Source organism: Mus musculus, chromosome 16 (genome assembly GCF_000001635.26).
Source record: "Mus musculus strain C57BL/6J chromosome 16, GRCm38.p6 C57BL/6J".
NCBI lineage: Eukaryota > Metazoa > Chordata > Mammalia > Rodentia > Muridae > Mus > Mus musculus.
This window is the reverse complement of record NC_000082.6, coordinates 63,543,234-63,564,309: the sequence shown is the minus strand read 5'-3', so window position 1 is coordinate 63,564,309 and position 21,076 is coordinate 63,543,234. Positions and strand designations below refer to the sequence as shown.

Here is a 21,076-nt window from a genome sequence, read left to right as displayed (position 1 = left end):
GAAGTCCACCTGACAGTTTAACAGCTGGCTGGATCACAGACCTGTCCTAAGCAGGGCATATGGTCCTCATTTTACACCTTGAAGCCATTTCTTTTGATCTTTGTTCAGTAGTAACTATACCAGGGAAACCAACTTTTCAACTCTCTTTTCTCATACGAAGGCATTTAAACCTTCCACTGGATGATCTTATCAATATGAAACTAAATTATGCTATAGGATCTAGGGTGTTTAACCTCAATTTTGGGGATGAAAATAGTCTTACATCAGGTCACAGAAGGTCAGGATACATACAAGTATCGAACATTTAACAGACATTTTAAACTGATTTTTTCTATATCTGACATTTTTCTACTATAGTATTAACTACCTGAATAATTTCTAAAGATTTAGTTACAAAACATTTAATTCTGGAAAAATGTGGATTTCTTATAAAGTTCCATTGGCTTTAGTTTATTAAATATAAATTTGGGGGAATTATATGCTTATTTACTGTTATAATGGCATTATCTTACAAGACCAGGCCATACAAGTCATTCATTATCAACCTCCTTATTGCCACTCAAGGATTTCAATTATTTTGCCTTAAATGAAATTTTGTACAGTTTGGTAGTCATTATGTTATTATTTCAAAGCAAATTGACTCATTTCCTCCTTTAATGTTCATTGTCCTTAAAACATTGTTGGTTGAATATTCTTAAAGTGATTATGTACTTGGGATATTTTTGATAGCACAATGGAATTTGATACCTGCTCTTACCCATTTCATTGTTTCCAGTCCTTTATAGAGGATCTATCTGTCCCTCTGCCCATCAGGGGAAATACTTCTCCCCTTTCTCTACCTCCTGTCTCTCTCCCTTCTGTCTATATCTGTACTTTCCATTTAAATGTAACCTCTGACAGAAAATATATCATGACATTATTTCTCACATGTCATTGTGAGAAACATCTCCAGGGGAATTGCCAAAATGTATCAGACTCTGAAGCTTTATGGAAGAATGCTAGAATCTGGATATTTGATAAAGCTTTGCTGACTTTTGTTCTCAACTGGTAAATGTTAGATACTGCATTCTGCAGCACCTGCATTTGTAGATATTTTTGCATCACTTCATGCCTTCTTTTCCAATATTCCCCAGAACACAACTTTCCAAGCACTTGTTTCAAGATATCTTCACTCATCTTTCTCTGTCCTTCAGTTAGCCAGCTTCCTTCCACTGTGATTCTAGTTGAGTTTAGGTGAATACATCCACCAACACCTATTCATTTGCCTTGTGGGGCTTAGGAGTGAACTTCAGCATGCCTTCTTTGCATCATATGTTTCTTTGAGCTAGAACAGTGTACTGGCTGTCCAACTAAGCTCTTATACTGTTTTTCCTTTTACATGGCATCTAGACACATCACACTCATAATTGCCTTATTCAAACAAATATAACATTAACCAGTTGTTTATAACCAATTTGGAAATCTCTTTATAACTCACCAGAATTGCCAGACTCTTTTGAGGGGTTCAAAAGGCCTAACTTTCCTCAGTGATCCTATTCATTCATTCACTAATTTTTTTGTGGGTGCACATGATAGCCCTCCCTGTGTAATGATGAAACTTCTGAAAAGTGAGGAAGACAGGTGGTACTGACCATATTGACAATTATGCTACATATGATATACAATATGCTACAAATAGTACAAACAGTTGGAAGAAATAAATAGATAGCTATGCGGAAAATAAAGTTGTTGTTGGAAATTCACCATCTGAAGAGCTTGCATTTGAGCAATGATCTGCAGGTTCATAATTCTTAGAGTCAACAGTCTCTCCCCTGGGATACACATTCTCTCTCTCTCTCTCTCTCTCTCTCTCTCTCTCTCTCTCTCTCTCTCTCTCTCTCTCTCTCTCTCTTTCTCGTCTCAGTTCTATTTGCACAGAATAAGTAAATTGAAGATATCTTAAGATGAGAAAGAATATAGAGATGTGGGCAGGTAGATGGGAGAGAAGAAAGTTTGATGGTTCTGTCATAGCGTCAAGATGCAAACAGAAGCCAGAGCACTTAAGGCTACGAGGCCATCATGAAGACTTTGGGATTCATTTTCAAGAGCATAAGGAATCCATTAAAGCATCTGAAGTAGAGAAGTTACGTGATTTGATTTACATAGTAGCTGATTTCTGAAGGGAAGGCCAACGTGAGGAGGAAGAGGCCATTTTTACCTTGATGGTTGAGCGCCTGCTGTTTAACAACTCCCCAGCCTCGGTGGCGCTTCCAGTTCCTTCAGCACATCAAGCCGAAGCCTCCTGTCCTCCATTGCCAGTTTTCCTCTGCATCTCTCTGTCCTTAAGGAATCATCTAATGCATCATGTATTTGTTGCAGAAGTTGTCTGGTTATTTGATTCAAATCCAAACCATTGTCTTCTTTTGTAAAATGCAATATGATATTTAGCATTTTCTTCATTCTGGAGGGTTTTTTTTTTTGGTGAATTCTTTAAAACTATAACTTCATTTGAATTGACTCACAACAGACTCTCTCTATTATGGGGGTTTTGTGAGCATCTTGTTCAGGGTCCATGACTAAAGTAGACTGTAAAGTAGAGGGCCAGGGTTCTCCAGGACTAAGCTCTCTTTAGACATCACATGGAGTAGTAAGAAGAGAAGTTGTATTACGTTTTATAGTATACTTCATTTCAAGTAACTGACTTATTTCCTTAAAAATACAGCAAGTAGCAAAAGACATATATGGTCTTAGTGTGCTGACAGCCACAGTCTGAGGCTATACAATCACAGTTAAAAAGCAATTTCATGTAGCACTATGCTAAATCCCACGATAACTATATAGATAGCCGATGCAACTTCCACTCCCAGCTTACATGTGAGTGTGGAGAAAAAGATGTTCAGAAACTCTGCATGCCTCATAGAATATGAATATACTGAAGGAAAATATATTCAGGAGTAACGAAGGTATGTGACTTTAATTTTAGTCTTGCAATTCTCTAGAAATGAACATAAGAAATTAATTTATATTGTATGTAAAATTTTATAAACAACTGACAACATTAAACTTTATAGGGTGGGTAACTGTAGAGATAAATAAGCCACATAAAAGCATAGTGGATGAGTTCGATTTCATAGCATGTAACAGTTCTACTGTAATATAGCATTTAAAAAACTAGTATAAAGATTATGAATAAGGTCTCTAAGAAATTGTTTTGAGTGATAATATTATGTATAGAAAGATGAATTTCCATCCCTGTGAATAAGGGAAGCAATAGTGTGGTGGCAGCCATACCTCAGAAAGACGAGAAACAAACAAATCCAAAATAAGGACATAGAAAACAATTTCTGTGTCTACTAAACAAGGCTTAAGATAGGATACAGAATTGTAGATAGTATAAAACCTGGTAGCAAATGAAATGTGTAGAGTGATGGAACATATTAACAAGGATTTTTGGGTTTTACATTTAGAGGGCTGTGAGCCCTATACTCTCCTTGACAGAGAGGAAGTGGGAGTAGTAAGATGGATAGGCACAGGCAAATGAGCATTCAAAACACAGTGAAACTTAGTGTGTCCTAGCCCTGTTTAGAGTCCTCTTTATAAAGGCACAGAATAGCAGCCATGATTGTATGCTTAGTAGAAAAATTTCAAATTTATTGACTGTGGTATTTATCACCAATGCATCCCTGTTTCATTTTTCTAACAAAAGTTAATTTCTAACAAAGTGCTCATACTCTGGATTACCATGAGGCTCTATGGAGGGAATATGTGGTTCTAATAGATTGACAATGGAGTATTCTAATTCCAACTTGCAAGTCTATAATTTTCAGAGACTTCTATATTGCTGTGGTGTTCAAATATCATGGCAAAGTCTCTAAATGCTGAAGTTACAATCTGCAGAGTAACCAAATTAAATTCTACAAGTGCCAAGAATCACACTGAAATGGTCAAAGGCTTCTGTTGAATATTCCTTTGTTTCGTGGCACCTGGGGAAATTTTTAGGCTGCTTATATGGGAATTACGCAGTCACTCAATAAAATTTACTACTACAAAGAAAAGAGACATAAACATCCTTGAGTATCCAAGTTCATAACACTCTATAGTCACTCCCACCCAAAAAGAAAAGTCTCTGGAGGAGAGCTTTGGGAAATATTACCTACAGTAAAGAGGAGAACAAAGGATTGTGATTGTTACATAGTGGGCAAAACATTGTCATAAGTGAAATGGTGAGACTCATAAAACCTAGAGAGCAAAATGAATTGGACTTCAGGGATGGATGGTTGCCGAGTTATTTTCCTAGAACTATTTTGGTTCATTTTTTGACAGCATTGGTTCTCAACCCTCTTTGGGAGTCACGTATCAAATAATATGCAACAAAATAATTTTGGTGTTGAGGGTCACTACAAAATGAGGACCTGTTTTGTATTAAAGGGCTGCAGCATTAGGAAGGTTGTAACAGAACTGTTTTAGATTGAGAAATCTTAAATCATAGCAGGCCTATGGCTACCTACATGGTGAGTACAGAATTTATAAAGAGATGCCATTGAGAAATTGCAAAGACAAACACAATTACAATGTATATGTATGGTGGGGAAGCATGAAGCCCTCCTTTTTAATATTCAGACATATCTCAAGCCCTTCTGGAAGCCTGCTTGAGATGAGACCTCCTTGAAATCAACATACATTTAAAACAAAAACAAAAGTTAAGAATAAGATAGAGATGACTTTGTTAAAATGTTTTTGATGGAAATTCTGTGGAGGACCATTGCAGGAGGCCGGGGACAGGGATTCGAGGTCAGCAATCATATCCATCTGTTATTTTGTATACAGGCTCTCAGTAGTTCTCACCTGCCTAGTCCTTTAAGACAGCTCCTCATGTTGGTTTGACCCAGAACATACAATTATTTTTCATTTCTACATCATAACTGTAACTATGCTACTGTGATGAATTATAATGTAATATCTGATATGCCACCCCTGTGAAATTACCATTTGATCCCAGACAGGTCTCAACCCACAGAGACTGAGAACCACTGGGAATGGTTTATCTACTGAGTCATCCTTCTAGCCTGAAAAGCTACATTTTTTGTTAATATTATAATTGATTCATGGAACCCAAATCATTAAGATAAAGAATTTTAAGATGTATTAAAACAATTAGGCGGAAGTTGCAAAGTGAATGTAACTAATTCTGTGGTTAAAAAAAAAAGACTGAAATATTCTAATTAATCTATATTTAATGTGGTACTGAGGACCAACTCATGGAGAGTTAATTGAAATCATTGTAGAGATTGCTTTTCAATGAATTTGTCACTATGAGAGGATCATGTTAATGAATTTACAGCAGAAATCTGAGCAAAAGCAAACAACTCCTCATTTCTCTGTTAATGGCCAATAATCAATGCCATTTTAAAATACTTTTTTTTGTATTTTTTTATTAGATGTTTCATTCATTTAAATTACAAATGCTATCCTCTTTCCTAGTTTCCTCTCTGAAAATCCCCTATACCCTCCCTTCTCATCATGTTCCCCAACTCACCCACTGCGGCTTCCTGGCCTGGCATTCCCCTATATTGGGGCATAAAATGTTCGCAAGACCAAGGGCCTCTCCTCCCACTGATGGTTGACTAGGCCATCCTCTGCTACATACGCAGCTAGAGACATGAGATCTGGAGGTCTTGGTTAGTTCATATTGTTGTTCCTCCTATAGGGCTGCAGACTCCTTCAGCTCCTTGGGTACTTGGTCTATCTCCTTCATTGGGGACCCTGTGTTCCCTCCAATAGATGACTGTGAGTATCCACTTCTGTATATGCCAGGCATTGGCATCGCCTCACAGGAGACAGCTATATCAGGGTCTTGTCAGCAAAATCTTGTTGGCATATACAATAGTGTCTGAGTTAGGTGCTTGTTTATGGGATGGATCCCAAGGGGTTGGGGGGAAGTCTCTGGATGGTCCTTCCTTCAGTCCCAGCTCTGAACTTTGTCTCTGTAACTCCTTCCATGGGTATTTTGTTCTCCCTTCTAAGAAGGAACAAAGTATCCACACTTTGGTCCTCTTGAATTTCATGAGTTTTGCAAATTGTATCTTGGGTATTCTGAGTTTCTGGGCTAATATCCACTTATCAGTGAGGGCATATCATGTGTGTTCTTTTGTGATTGGGTTACCTCATTCAGGATGATATCCTCCAGATCCATCCATTTGCCTAAGAATTTCATAAATTCATTGTTTTTAATAGCTGAGTAGTACTCCATTGTGTAAATGTACCACACTTTCTGTATCTACTCCTCTGTAGAGGGACATCTTGGTTCTTTTCAGCTTCTGGCTATTATAAATAAGGCTGCTATGAACATAGTGGAGCATGTGTCCTTATTACAAGTTGGCACATCTTCTGGGTATATGCCTAGACGTGGTATTGCTGGACGTTCTGGTACAACAGTATTTTTCAGAGTAACTGATTTTTTGACAAGTAGTTTGTACTTCAAGATAAAGTCGACAACCAAAAACAATTCTGTCTTATTCCACAAAATGACTTTGCCTCAAATTCTGAACTGACAGGATGATTTTGCTCTCTGAAAAACATTATAAAGAACACTTTACAAGGAAACAAATATGCCAGATACCCAGGTGATTTCTTCTTCCTATTAAGAATCTTAAAACCAAGGTAACAAAGTTTACTATAGGGAGGGATTAAAGTGGACAAGAGATACAACTGCAAAAGTTTCTCTTAATAGCTTTAAAGAGGACAGTGGCTTTCTTCTCCTCAATGTTTCATTTCTTTAGCAGTTTCTCATTGGGAAACAAAGACATACTTATTTTTAGATATAATTTTGAATAAATATAAATAGCTATTTTTCACTGCTAACAGAAAGTTAATATATTTAATAGTATGTAGACTTTTAATTTTATAGATAAAATGATCAAGGTTAGTACTGATCCACATACAAATAGATTGCCACATGTAACATTCCTTCTTGAATACAGTGAACAAGCATCAAACTGAAAGTTAAAAACCAAACTGTAAAAGGAACTTAAAACAGTAAATGAAAATGATATTAATATTTTGGCTTTAAGGAATGATGTAACATGCCTCAAAACTATTCCCAATAAATAAAATTAAAAACAAATTTTACAGCACACATCTTTCATATTAGTGATCTGTCCTAGAGGCCATGACACCTACTCATCGACTGAAGAAATATATATTATTTATAATTTTGAGGTATGAAAAAATGCCATTTGTAAAGCAGAATTCTGAAAAGAATAAGTTATTACTCAATTCTAATGAATCTAGGACAGTATTGACATGAGCTGACAATTAGGAGATATTCTTGGGCTTGGCAGTAGTTAGCTAACATTTGTTCCCCACTACCTGGTGCTAATTGGTCTGTAAGCACTGGCAGCTCAAATAGGAGTTGATGGGAAGAAAAATATGTGTTCCTCTTTAACACAAGGGTATGAAAGCCCATAAAAGAATAATTCACAAACCCAAATACAAGGAGGGAGCAAGCAGGGGAGGAAAGTTATTTTTTGCTTCCCCTGAGCAAACATGTAATTTCCATGATTTCTTTTTAATGACTGCGGTCTGTGGCCAGTAGGTACTGATTTATGAAAAGCTGTAAAAGATCAGGTGGAACTCCGTAGGACATCGTTTACAGCTGCATGGATTGAAACCTATCTAATTTGTCTAGTAAAAGTGTGAGCTCACGGTGCACATCACCCTGCCTATAAATTTCCCCTTCAGACCCTGTGTCTGGGGCTGGGTCTGAAAAAACCCTCCTGCCTGCAGCTGCTCAGAAAGCCGGATTCCCTTGGTGCGCATGAAGAGACATCACAGGCTCTTCACAGTGAGAGACAAATTCCTATCCATTGATAAACTCTCCAGATGTCCTCTCTGAGGAGGAAAGGAACCAATTTTTATTTGAAATCCCTAGAGAAATCCTGGAAGTGGAAAAATGATACTTTGCAGGAATGGTTATTCTGAGGTCACTGGCATCAAAATTAGGTTCCCTTTCTTTCTTTCTTTCTTTCTTTCTTTCTTTCTTTCTTTCTTTCTTTCTTTCTTTCTTTCTTTCTTTTCCTCCTCTTCCTCCTCCTCCTCCTTTTTTAGTCTTGGTTGTACTTTGATCCAAGTCATAAACAGAAAAACTCAGCTGGGGTCACTCTAATCCCTAATCCACATGTCCTGTCCTGTTTTATTTCAATTTGTTTACACTCATTTTCCTGAACTTCTTCTTGAGTCTGTCCAAAGTGCTGAGTTTAAAAATGCAAACCTTCCTCAGCTGAAAAGAAAATGTTTCCCATTTTGCTATTAGACACACTTCATAAATATCCCGAATAAATGGCCTGGGGTTTGATTCTTCATAGCCACAAACCTATTAATAAAAAAGTATTACTATTCATGAAACTAAGAGTCGACATGGTTTCTGTGCAACAGCTACTGGAGACCTGGAAACTGTCTGGTCTGTGTATGATCATAACTGCAGGTGCTTTTCTACCCTTGACATCCAAGGGGACTTTCTATCTCATTGTCTTGTATCTTAGCCTCACTGCATTTTTCTTAAAAAGCTTTCTCATACTTGATTTTCTGTGCACTTTATATGTGAGAAAGATGACTTGTCCAAAAAAATCTATTATTCAGCTATGCTGTATGAAGACAAGAATATAGGCATAATGAAATGGAATATTCCAATCTTCCTTTAAATTAGTTTTATATTAGAAAGTTTTAATCAGATTATTTTAATATATCCACATAAATCATAATAAAATTGTATATCCATTTATTATTTTCTCTCATGTGTTCTAAGTAATAGAACCTAGGTCTCAGGCAGGCTCTGAAGTTCTTTCCTGAAATGTCTATCTCTGGAAGACTGAGATGGTCCAGCAGCTTAAGGAGCTTAGTGTCAGTACTGAAGAACTGAGTTTGATCACCACTAACCACATAGAGATGGATGGGGACAAATTATCAGAGGACACTGCTGTCCTCTGATGTCCATATGTGCATTGTGGCACAAGCATCTTTAATATGTTGGTTACACCACACATGCACATGCACACACACACAGGCACACACACACACACACACACACACACACACACACACACACACAGGAAAATAGAGAGAGAAGATGAATAAAAATTTTAAAACCTTAAATACACTTTGCATGTTTCTTGTATGTTAAGGAATGTTTTGTAGGTTTGTATGTTAAGGGGGCCATCAACAATTGTAAATGAAACTTCCCAGTAAAATTGCATTTGAGATGTAGAGTTCACACATTTATGAATTTTCTTCAAAGTTATTTTCTTATTCATAACAGGAATGTTTCTCACATGACCTACATGATAACCAGTGAATCCTCTCATACATAAGACACTGGACCACTCCAGAGCATCTGAATGTGTGAAGGCTTCAGTTACTTGATATGATTTCACTCTAAGCCATGACAGTAAATGTACTTCAAAAATAATGAAGCACGCTAAATATTCTTAATTTATATTGGAGTCCTCTGGATCCCCAAGTTGGGTTCCCTTATTTATAAAGGTTGAGTTGTAACACTTCAAATTACATATTTAATTTAGATGAGCGTTTTTAAAAGTACAAAAGTTTTAAAAGTTTAAAATTGACAATAATGGATATTTCATGCTACAGCATGAATCTAGGAAGCTAGGAAAATGCTCCATACTGAACAACATTTACCTTAGGGGTCATTAAGATACACTTAGAATTCTTAAGAGATAAAGATTAAATCCAGTGCCAACCTCAAAAATATGAAAGATCTTGAACAACCACCCTGATGGGGTAAAAATTCAAAGTGCACACTCACAATTATAGAAATTATACTATGGTTGGTATAGTTTTAATGTAAACATTTTGTCCAATAATGAGAACTGCAACAACATGAGGCAGAATAGCACATCCATTTACAAGGTTTGTTTGGGACCTCATAATGAGCTTGCAAAAGTTATTGCCTATTCTAATAAGACTTCTAGTAACAGACATTTTATAGGGCTCTTGCACCATCGTAGACATAATACTACCTATGCCTAAACTTACAGCCTCTCAACACAGTAATTAATATCATGGCAATCCAGCTATTCCACAAAATTTGAAATGAATGAACTGCTTGATTTTTCAAGTTTTAAATATGCAAATAAGATCCACAACATATGCAACCTACGTCAGACTAATATCAAACCTCTACAATTCCGAGGCAGCCTTGTTCTGAATGGACCGATGCATGTAGCTGTCAGCTATGGAATTTCACAGATGAGGAAAACCAAAAACCTTCCAGACCACATAGGTAGCATGTGTTATACACTGGATTTTTCCCTGGATCAGAGGTGATGCAACACCCTATGACCACAAATACATTAAGAAAAACAAAGACACAGTCAAATCTGATTTAAATGATGTAGCATGGCAGGGAAGACCATTTGCTCCCCTGGGAGCTTATATCTAAATCTCTTCTCTGTCTCTTTTGCCTCAGGGAAAAAAGATTGTATCTAATTTCTGTTAGTGTTGACTTTTGTGTCTATTATAAAGCATATACCATCTATGCCTGATATTGTGAAGGTTAAACCTTAATGCCTGAGTAATGTGCTTAGCATAGACCTGGAACAATATAATTGTTTGTGAGTTTTAAATTTAATCCACAAATAAGGCCTTTGTAACCTCTTTGTTTTAAGTTCCCTTATTGAAAAAAAAAATAGAAGTGTCAGATAAAACATGCTTGTGAGTCAAAGGACAGTTAAAGAATGGGGCCCTTAAAAGCTGAATGGAGAGGGAAGAAAAACCCACCAAACACAAGCACCCCCACCCTAAGACAGTTTATTCATATCTTGCTTCTTTTGAATCTTCAGAGATTGAAATAGAGTTGCTCCATTTCCTTCATTTCGCTTTTGGACCTTTGCATCAACTACTCTGGCTCACATTCCTACATGTATAAATAGACGACATAAACCAACCCTAAATGTTTCTTAATTAATGCTGATGAATGCTGGCAATATAAATCACAGTCTACCTCTATGTCTGTATCTCTCAATATATGTATATACACATACACACAAATGTGTGTGTAATAGCTGTTCGGTGTTTTTCAATAAGGAATAATTCCATATATTATTATCCATCTGCTATTTTTGCATACTTTTTAAATTTTTTTACCCTTTAAATGACATTGGTAGTGTTATACAAAATTATGTGGACTTCAAATTTGGCTGTAAATGTGCCTTATATTTCAAATTATTCTCTACCCAGCAAAGCTCTGCAATTTCTACAAACAGCCATTCATTTGGAAAGGATTTAGTGTCGAAACAGAGTTCATGACTAAGTATTTACTGAGTCATGCCTGCTATAACTGTCTCTAAATCATACTACTTTGCTAAGGAATTAAAAGATCCAATTAGAAAAAGATATATTGCTATTTTTAATATATTTTGATGATGACATTTTGATGGTTTAAAAAGCAGGAAAGAGCAGAAAAAGAGATCACTTAAGCAAGAGTACTACCATCTCCTTCCAAGGAGCCAGCTTGAACAGATGAAGTCTTCATGGCAGATCAATTCCTCAAATAAACAGGAACACGACATGCAGTCTGGAAGTTCCCGCTGACGGTGGTGTCAAATTTTGACACTTAGCCACTACAGTCACTCCTAATTTCTACCCTTTGGTTGGTTTCTTTTCTTACAGGCCATCAAACCTTCTTCTGGACCAAAGCAATGTCGATATCGCTACCTTCCACACAACTGGTGATTGGCTTAACGGCATGAGGACAGCACACTGTAAGGAAATCTTCACAGGCGTCGAATACAGCTCCTGTGACACCATTGCCAAGATCTCCACAGAGTAAGAGGCATAATGGGGAGAAAACAGAGGGCTGTGCACATCCTCCTGATCATACTCATCTTTCATTACTGGGTTATAGATATCTGGTTATACCTGTTTAAGATTCATGGGTTATAATATCAGCTTTACTTCTCAAAGCAATTTCCACTGTAATAACAGAGCAGAGCCTAAGAGTCCTTTTGACCATTTGCACATTGATATTTATTGAGCTATCTTTCTTCTCATGAAAGGAAGTTCCCACAGGATAGGGAAGTCCTAGATAGCAGGATGTCCTGGCTAGATGCATAAATACAAACTTTAGTATAAAAAATTAACAAGCATAGTGTGTATTCTTATGTATGTGATTTACTATTTTTTTTTTACAAAAAATTTCACATTTGTCAATATTGGAAATTGAGCTGTAGATGAATGATCTACTAGGGAGAGAAAAATGTCAAAATCTAAAAGTAGTTTCACAACTGCTGAATATCTATCATCTATTAAACTCTATCATCATATATTATTCAAGTGTTTACTCTCTGAATTAAAAGCATGCAGAAATGTGGCGTAACAAATAAGCTTTAGACAATGCTGTTTTGTTTTTGTTTTTAAAGGCTCATAGTTGGGGAAGATTAAATATGCGTTGTGTTGTTAGTCTTGACCAAGTATACCATGCCTTGGTTCTTAGGGACCACTTCAAGAAGAATCTTCTTATTTAAGAAACTCTTTGATTATAGGAAATGGATTTTATTGAGACTCAAGTAAGAAGTAGATATATAGTTCAGTTGGTAGAGTACATTTACTCTCCAGAACCATTTAAAATGGTTGTGCAGGTACATACATTTAATACTAGCACTTAGAAGGAGACAGGGGACCAGAAGTTCACGATCTTCTTTATCTACATAGACAGTGTGAGACAAGTGTGGCCTACATAAAACCCTTTCCCTAAAAATGAAAAAAAAATAAGAAACAGATCATAAGAAATATGATCCCAGTGAAAATGATAACTTTTTTCGTACCCTCAAGGTATGGTGATTTGAAACTGGAAAGCAAAGAACAAGTGGCCATGTTCTTCACCTCTCTGTAAATGAAGTTCAATTTACTTCACTTGATGCTATAACTGTGTCCTTTTCTTGTGTTCTAAACAATATCAATATATAAAAATATCTCTCTAATGTCACACACACACATGCACACACACACACACACACACACACACACACACACACACACACACACACATACACACACAGGCATGCATGCACACATAAGCTCTTTAACTCTGCTGTTTGTTCTATCCCACAGGAGCAGATATCTTAACCAGTAGAGCTATAAGAAAGAATTTATTCCTATTTGGAAATAAGAACCTTCATAGCCACAGGCCTGCCCTTAGTTATCAATTCTGTTCAAAGGAAGTAGGGCAGGAGATCACCTACTTGATTCTAGAGGCCTTCATTCAAGTGCCAGATTTCAGATTGTCTTAAAGAGAGATGTTTGTGTTGGGCAGATATACCCCAAGTTGACCAAATTACTTGTCAGTCTTTCTCACTTTGATCTTCCCTATGTTGAATGTAACTGTTTGTCATTTCAAGTTCATTTAAGTCTTACCCTCTGTAACTGAGGTATTTAAACATTATTGCATTTATAAAGGCTTTGAATGTTACCCTGAGAGTCGTTTCAACAATTTCATTGTAGGGAGCTGCATGTTAGAGAAGTACAGAGTGTAATTAATTCATACATAAGTACACAACAAATAATTCATTTAATTGGTGTTATAGTGTTATGACCAGAAACATTTAAGATCACAGAAGGACTTGTGAACATCTTTATTGCTATTGGAGAGGATAACTTGTTCTCAAAAAGTAAACTTACTTTTGTCTATCTAAAACATTCAGACAGTCCTGTTTAAAGTGGAATGCTATGTTTACTGAACAGATCTCTTATCCAATCAACAGTACACTGAGTTTCTGTGCTGGTAGTTTTGATCAGACTCAGTTGCAGGATATATCTGAGTATTCAATTTTTTTCCTTTGAACATTTTTATACATTCTTATTTTAGTAACATAAACATTTAGTGTTCTGCTATACAAGACACCTGCTTTAGAACATAGAATTATGACAAAGAATAACCACAATGTTGAATGTTTCCACCGAATTGTCAGATTTTTAAAAGCAAAATTATGCAAATATTTATTTTTCATAATGCATAAAGATGTACTAAATTGAAATTTAAGAGACAGATCACTTTTAATAAGATTAATTGCTACATTGTAATATAAATACAGTCAGCCTTTAGAAGCTGTGAATAGATTAAGAAAGCTCTTTGTTCAAAATAGGTAAGCCAAGGTATCTTCTAACATAAAACTTAGTGATGATTTGTGTCAACATTACAGTAGTAAACCAATAAACTCTTTGGCTGATAGAACATTTTCTTTCACTACAACTTACATTTGAGTAACTGGTAAATATACATTCAGGAAGCAACCTCATCTCTTCTGAGAGTCTTCATTCCTTCTAGTTTGCTCTTCATATTCTGAGAGTATCTTAAGCATCTGTTCTATTGCTGTGAAGAGACACCATGACCTAAACAAATTATAAATGAAAGCATTTAATTGGGAGATAATGTACAATTTCAGAGGGTTAGTTCATGACCATGATGGCAGACAGCATAGTAACAGGCATATACAGTGCTAGAGCAGTAACTGAGACCATACAACTGACCTGCAAGTTGGAGGCAAGAGAGAGCAAGCTAACTGGATATGACCTGGAGTTTTAAAACACCCCACTGACACACTTCCTCAACAAAGCCATACTTTTTAATCTTTTCAAACTTTTCTACTAAGTGAGATGGAAGGATTCATGTTTGAGATTAAGAGAGCCATTCTCATTTAATTACTACAGATTGTCTTAGATGTTGCTGTCCTCTACTCCCTTAGATATCTTCCCTACCCCCTGTCTTTTTGTCCTCAGTTTAGGAGCAATGTGGGACCACCATCTATTTCCTTAATAATCTTTCTGTGCCTTATACATGCCTTTGGTTTGTATTATTAGAGAATTGAAAGAAAAGAAAGAAAGGAAAGGAAAGGAAAGGAAAGGAAAGGGAAGGGAAGGGAAGGGAAGGGAAGGGAAGGGAAGGGAAGGGAAGGAAAAGAAAAGAAAAGAAAAGAAAAGAAAAGAAAAGAAAAGAAAAGAAAAGAAAAGAAAAGAAAAGAAAAAAGAAAATGAAAGAAGGAAGGAAAGAAGGAAGGAAGGAAGGAAGGAAGGAAGGAAGGAAGGAAGGAAGGAAGGAAGGAAGGAAGGAAGAAATTTCTTACTAGACTAAGGAGTTGCCTTTGTCCATTAAGTAACGTAATACAAGCAAAAAGCCAAAACCTCAGTTCCCATCTCAGTAGTCACATAAAAGCAGAGCCAAGAAGCACATGCAGACACACACACACACACACACACACACACACACACACACACACACACACACACACACCGAATTTAATTTACTGAGACCACGATGAAAATAATCACACATTTTCAACTGAAATGTTGTCAGACACTCATCTTGATTTTGTTTTTTTTAATTTCCTTGTGTCCCCATGTTGTTATGAACTTGATTGCTTCAACTCCTATTTGTTTTTTGCCATGCAGGCTCAATTCAGAAATAAGCTACTTAACCACATAACTCTTGTCCTAGAAATGGCTGATACCAGGATGGTATATATATGATACCAGGATGGTATATAGAATTTCTTTCTCTTTTACTGCTCAGTTAATCAAGCCCTAAGAAAAGGTCAGTAGAGTTTCCTGCTCAAGTAAATTTTAATTAATTTCATAAATTTTAGGGATTTCATTAAAAATGAATGTTACTAACATCCCCAAATTTTTACATGAAGCCAAGAGCACACTTTTATCAAACATTAAAATGTTATTTTACAGTGTAGGCTTGACATAGAGAGGTCCTAGTGAGAAAGAAGACATCACAGGGATCCCAAGAGTAGCAGAAACTGTGGAGACAGAAGGGGTTTAAATTTGGGCATTGAATGCCTAACAGAGTAATTGTTACAGGTCAGTATCCTGCATCTTGCAATGCCATTTCCTATGTCTATTACTCATCCCTTTGTGTCTGAGATGTAGATAATATACCAGCCTCTGGTCCCAATCGAGAGCAACTATTTAGTCTTGAATGATTCTGCATCTCTTTTAGACTAGATAGAATAATCAAAATGACCTGAGGATACCATTCATGCTATTGAGACTGCAGCAGTTAGTAGTAAGAGTGTGAAAAAGGCAGGGTGGTTCAGAGAAAACAAAGATGATTAAAAAAAAAAACAAAACAAAACAAACAAAATAAAACAAACAAAACAAAAAAGGGATAATTTATTTATGCTGTCCAAAATCAGATGTAATCTTCAGTATTAAAACTAAACACAGTTCTAGATCTACTGTTGTCTTCCATAACTTTCATGACATAGAAATCTAAGACATTATTATATAGATTTCTCTAGGAATATGTTTGAGGACAGCACTGAACAGATGTAACAAGGCATGTCCCTAGTTATTTTCCAGACTCTTGGCACTCCTCCTGTTTCTCTTCTTCTTGTTCTTCCTCTTGCTCTTCCTCCTCCTCTTCCTCCTCTTCTTCTTCCTCTTCCTTCCTCCTGCTTCTTCAATACAAGTTGTCTATATGTAACCTTGACGGTCCTGAAACCCACTATGTATGTCAGTCTTGCTTGAAGTCATGAACTCCATCTGCCCCTTCCTCATAGGTTCTGGGGATAAAGGCACACATATGTTTCTTTCTGTAGTAAATATAGAGCCTCTAGTAAAGAGTACGTACTGCTAAGTTGCTGTCTGTTCACAAGGGTCAAATTAAACGAGAATCCTGTTCATATCAAATTTACCTGCTTAAAAGACAAGGAAAGACAATACAATGAAGAAAATAAATCAAAAAGAAAAGCGGGCATTATTGATAATAATAAAAGTGAGATGAAAATGAAAAAGAAGCAAGACATTCTCAACAGAAGGAACTGTTTGAGTGGGGATTAGGACCATATATACCTATCAGCACACTGTTTTAAAAAGAAGCAATTCATGAAATATACGTATTTAGCTATTTTTATTTAAAATGAAGCTATTTTCTTGCAATACTTATTTTTATGATCAATTTCTAAGCTTAAACTACTTTACATTTAATAAAGATATACCTTCTTCCATTTATGAATGACTGTACAAAAATAAATGCTATGGCATCAGCAACCAGTGCTGTCTGTCGGTCATGAATTTGGGAAGAACCTAGGAGGGTCAAGACATGGTGCTCTTAAACTGGCATTGATTGAAACATTCAGATGATAAAGAAATAGCACTACTTTCATCAATGGAGTCAGCAGTGTGTTCCCTTCAATGTCTGCCTTCTCATAGCAAGGAGTATGCAGAAGACGAATATGCTCACACATGGTCTCAGTATAGACAGACATCTCTGTGACCCCAGGGAAGGTGTCCCAAGAGAAACTAAGTAGAAGTCTTCTATGGCATAACATCCAAGTACAAAAAAACAATTAATTATAACCTCAGACTTTTAATGCTTGCAGCCAAAAATAACCCCTGATGTATATCTGATTCAAAGGAATATCAAAAGATTTCAATAACTGTGTTACTATCTGTAATCAGTTAGGCTAATAAAAAAAGTTCACACATATTCACACCGTTGTCAGCTTCAATAAGAGTGTATTCTCTCAAATTATAGAGGCAAGAATGAGAAATCAAGACATTGGTTAACTTGCTAAGGGATCTCTATTAAGCAGAGTCTTGCTTCCTCTAGCTTCTGGTACATAATGGGATTTGAATGACAGTATAACTCAATCTCTGACGCCCTTTGTATATTTTCTTCTTTCCTATGTCTCTGTATGCTTTTCTGTCTCTTGTAAAGAAGCACACTGTATTTATCACTCATCATTGCCTAGTACTCTGCTTCTGTACTTCTTCAACCCCTGGCCAATTATATCTCCCCAAAGACCTCATTTTAAATGAAGATAATGCTAGTTTTAGGTTGACAAAACAGTGAGAAGCATATTTTTCCCATTTCAACATCTATATTCCTATACAACATAGGAATTGAATACCCCAAATATAACAACAGATCAATGTCAGAAAATTAGAAATCAGATATCAAGCATGGGTTGTATAATTATACAGTTGAGTTTATTTGAAAAGTAAAAATTTCCTCTTACTACACTACTCAGAACACCAGGAGTCTTACCAGTTATTTTTCTCTTGTGTCTTACAGTGACATGAAAAAGGTTGGTGTCACTGTGGTTGGGCCACAGAAGAAGATCATCAGCACCATTAAAGCTCTAGAAACACAATCTAAGAATGGTCCAGTTCCAGTGTAAAGTCCTGGAGGGATGTGAGAAACGGGAAGATGCAGCAGCATCCTGCAGACAGATGGAAATGATAAATAAGATGCTGCAGAAAGCTCCAAGTCTAATAAGACACTCAGTTATAAGTCCAAATGCCTTAAAATGGAATTGAAAAATCTCTTTATTTTCCCCTATCATTTTACAGATGGGTGGGTGGGTGCATTTTGCTTTGTAATTGCTTTTTAAATGTTAATTGATGGGGTTAGTTAAAATTCTTCAGTATGAAGTGGAAGAACTAGTGTAGAGCCATTGATCATTAACTATCATGGAAATAAACCAAGTAAACTAGCAAAACAGACCTGAAGGCTTTGTTGTGAATGGCCACAGAGGAAAAGACTTGTCGTATTTTTATACACAGAAAAAAATCTGTAACAGGTATTTTGTTTCTTTTAAAAACAAGCAAAATGGAGGCATTTATACCTCAAACTATCTGGCCATACTTACTACCTTATCACGTTAGTATTCTCTTTATCTGTTTGAAGCATATAGAGATAAAGTTTGTAGTTGTTTTAAATACTATACATTTTTAATTGTTACCTTCCTTAAGTAGACCATGTAAAAACACGTCTTAATTTGGGGGCAAGTGCGTATTTATTTTCTTTTGGATTTTTAAATTGTTTTATATTTATGCCTTGATGATTTAATTTGGGTTTTGTTACAGCCAAGTGCCAAATGCTATTGCAAATTGTCAGCAGTAAGAAACATGTTTAACTATACCCAGAGAATTATATGTTCTTTTCTACAACTGTTGAACAATCCACTTACATGTACCAACAAAATGAAATGCTTTCCCTGTTCCTACTGTCACCAAATCACTCACAGTCTGAATATCCCATTCATTTTTGTCTCTTCATTTATCAGTAAATGTATGCTCCTAATTTAGTGTAATATACTGGCTTGTATGTAATAGATTTTTACCAAGATGTCATACCTTCCCTACTCTGGTGCTTAGAGGATATCAACTCCTTTCATTCATGAAAGAAGCTTGTTAGAACTCCTTAGATTTGCAAACTGGAAAGATCAAAATGAGGTTAAATGGTTACAGTAATTGACAGCAGCATATAGGTAAATGCATGAGCCAAAAAAAAAAAAAATGATAAGAAAGAAAAATTGCTTGTTTTGAAAAGTCTTAATATCATTGCTTAAACATGTAGAGAATGATGATAACTAAGCTACTCATCTGCATCACTGGGGTGTACGTCAATTAATTGCACACTTTCATGATCAATATCAGGTATAACTATCTTTGAGTCTTCCACTTCAATGTACCTATTGTGAGTTAGGTGCATGATTAGAAGCCTTGGCCTTCTAAACATATTATTAAGCATAACATTTTTGAAAAAGCAACTCATCGAACCAATAAATCCACATCCACAGACAATGGAGGAATGAGATGTCTCATTATGGGGATGTAGTCTTGCTGTTCCGGAAAGGCCAATTGTAAGCATATTCTTGAATATTAAGAAGGATGTGCCTAACGGGCATCCTGATGATGACACATGCTGAAGCAATATTTTAGATTCTGGATTTTCTTGCTGATAGTATCATTCCATAGGATCAAGGGATGTGTGTGTCACAGAACAAGATGGTTCAAACAGTGCTGTACGAAATACGTCTCTATGCAAAAAGGGACACTAAAGAAATACAGCTTCCAATCATAGAGGCAGATTTCCAAATGTAATCTGTTGTAGGTTTAGTATACTAGAGCTTAGGTGAGTTCTTTCAGATGTGAAATTGTTTCCCAAATGTTGACAATACTCCGTATCATGCTGCTAGAATTTGTACTGAACTTATAAGAGCATGAATATTTTGGAAATGAGCTGATGAAACTAATAATAAATTTTATATGTCCTGAAAGCAGGTAGAAAAGACTCTAATCAAGTAATTTAAAATTTGGAATACCAGGTCAAAATTCAAATCCAGCATCTGAACCAATTCGCCTATGACAGCATTGATTCTCTTAGGCAATATTCTGAACATGCTAAAAAAATGAATTTCAAAATAATTAGGTATTCAAAACTTGTTGAATCTGTTGCATTTATTTTGACTGAGAATTTTGTTTGAAATTAGAGGTGGTTTAAGCAGTATATTGCTTTTCATTTGTCAGTATTTTTCTATCTCACCGTTTATGGATTTCCTTTGCATAACCCCTTCCCTGTACATATGTAAACATAACAGTGTACGATTCTGGACTGGGGAGTAGAGGTACTAGATCGCTTATGGCCATCTCTTTGTACAGGAACTACATTGCCTTCCCATATCAATGAGGCTACCGCTCCCTTGCCATGTTATGTACCATATTACCTGATTTGTATCTTAAATTTGATTTATAGATATTATTTATTTCTCGCAACACACCCAGTCTAGGCTGTACTGAGTATCTATCAAGCCATGTATAAATATGATATGATTGGCAGTATGTGTTTACTTTAAACTTGCATTTTAAAAACATGGTTCATTTAGTTTATGTTGCACAATGTAGATGGCCTCTTACTAATGTAAAATGATTTCTAGTGGGAACATTTATATTTTTATAATAAACATAATGAAAATATTTTTACAGATCAGAATACAGAAGTGGTCTTTGATGTTTTATTTATATATGAAGCATATGCGAATTTATACAGGGAATTCAGGAAACATCTATGTCATGCTTTTTGTCCTCTTCATTATGGAACAAAACCATTTAATGTTCCAATCTATTGCCAGTAAATTGGGAAACTTCATCAGTAATTCCAATCTTCATAGAGGATAAATATAATAATATTCTCTTGGTTATGCATCTAGTTTACACACACACTCAGTCACTCACTTACTCAAACATCCATATTTAAAGGGGAGTGTAAAACTCATGCTTTCACCTCAGCCAA

The 21,076-nt window shown here is 35.9% G+C and overlaps 1 protein-coding gene across 2 annotated transcripts in view; it reads left to right on the top strand.

The window, feature by feature from the left end:
- The window catches only part of Epha3 (Eph receptor A3), a 320,644-nt gene extending 299,866 nt beyond the window's left edge, over nucleotides 1-20,778 (top strand). For both annotated transcript variants that reach the window (NM_001362452.1, NM_010140.4), the window contains exons 16-17: nucleotides 11,665-11,820; nucleotides 18,074-20,778. In NM_001362452.1, the coding sequence (NP_001349381.1) occupies nucleotides 11,665-11,820; nucleotides 18,074-18,179 (262 nt within the window). In that variant the 3' untranslated portion in view covers nucleotides 18,180-20,778. The remainder of the gene's footprint in view (nucleotides 1-11,664; nucleotides 11,821-18,073) is intronic.
- Nucleotides 20,779-21,076: the final 298 nt, after the last annotated feature.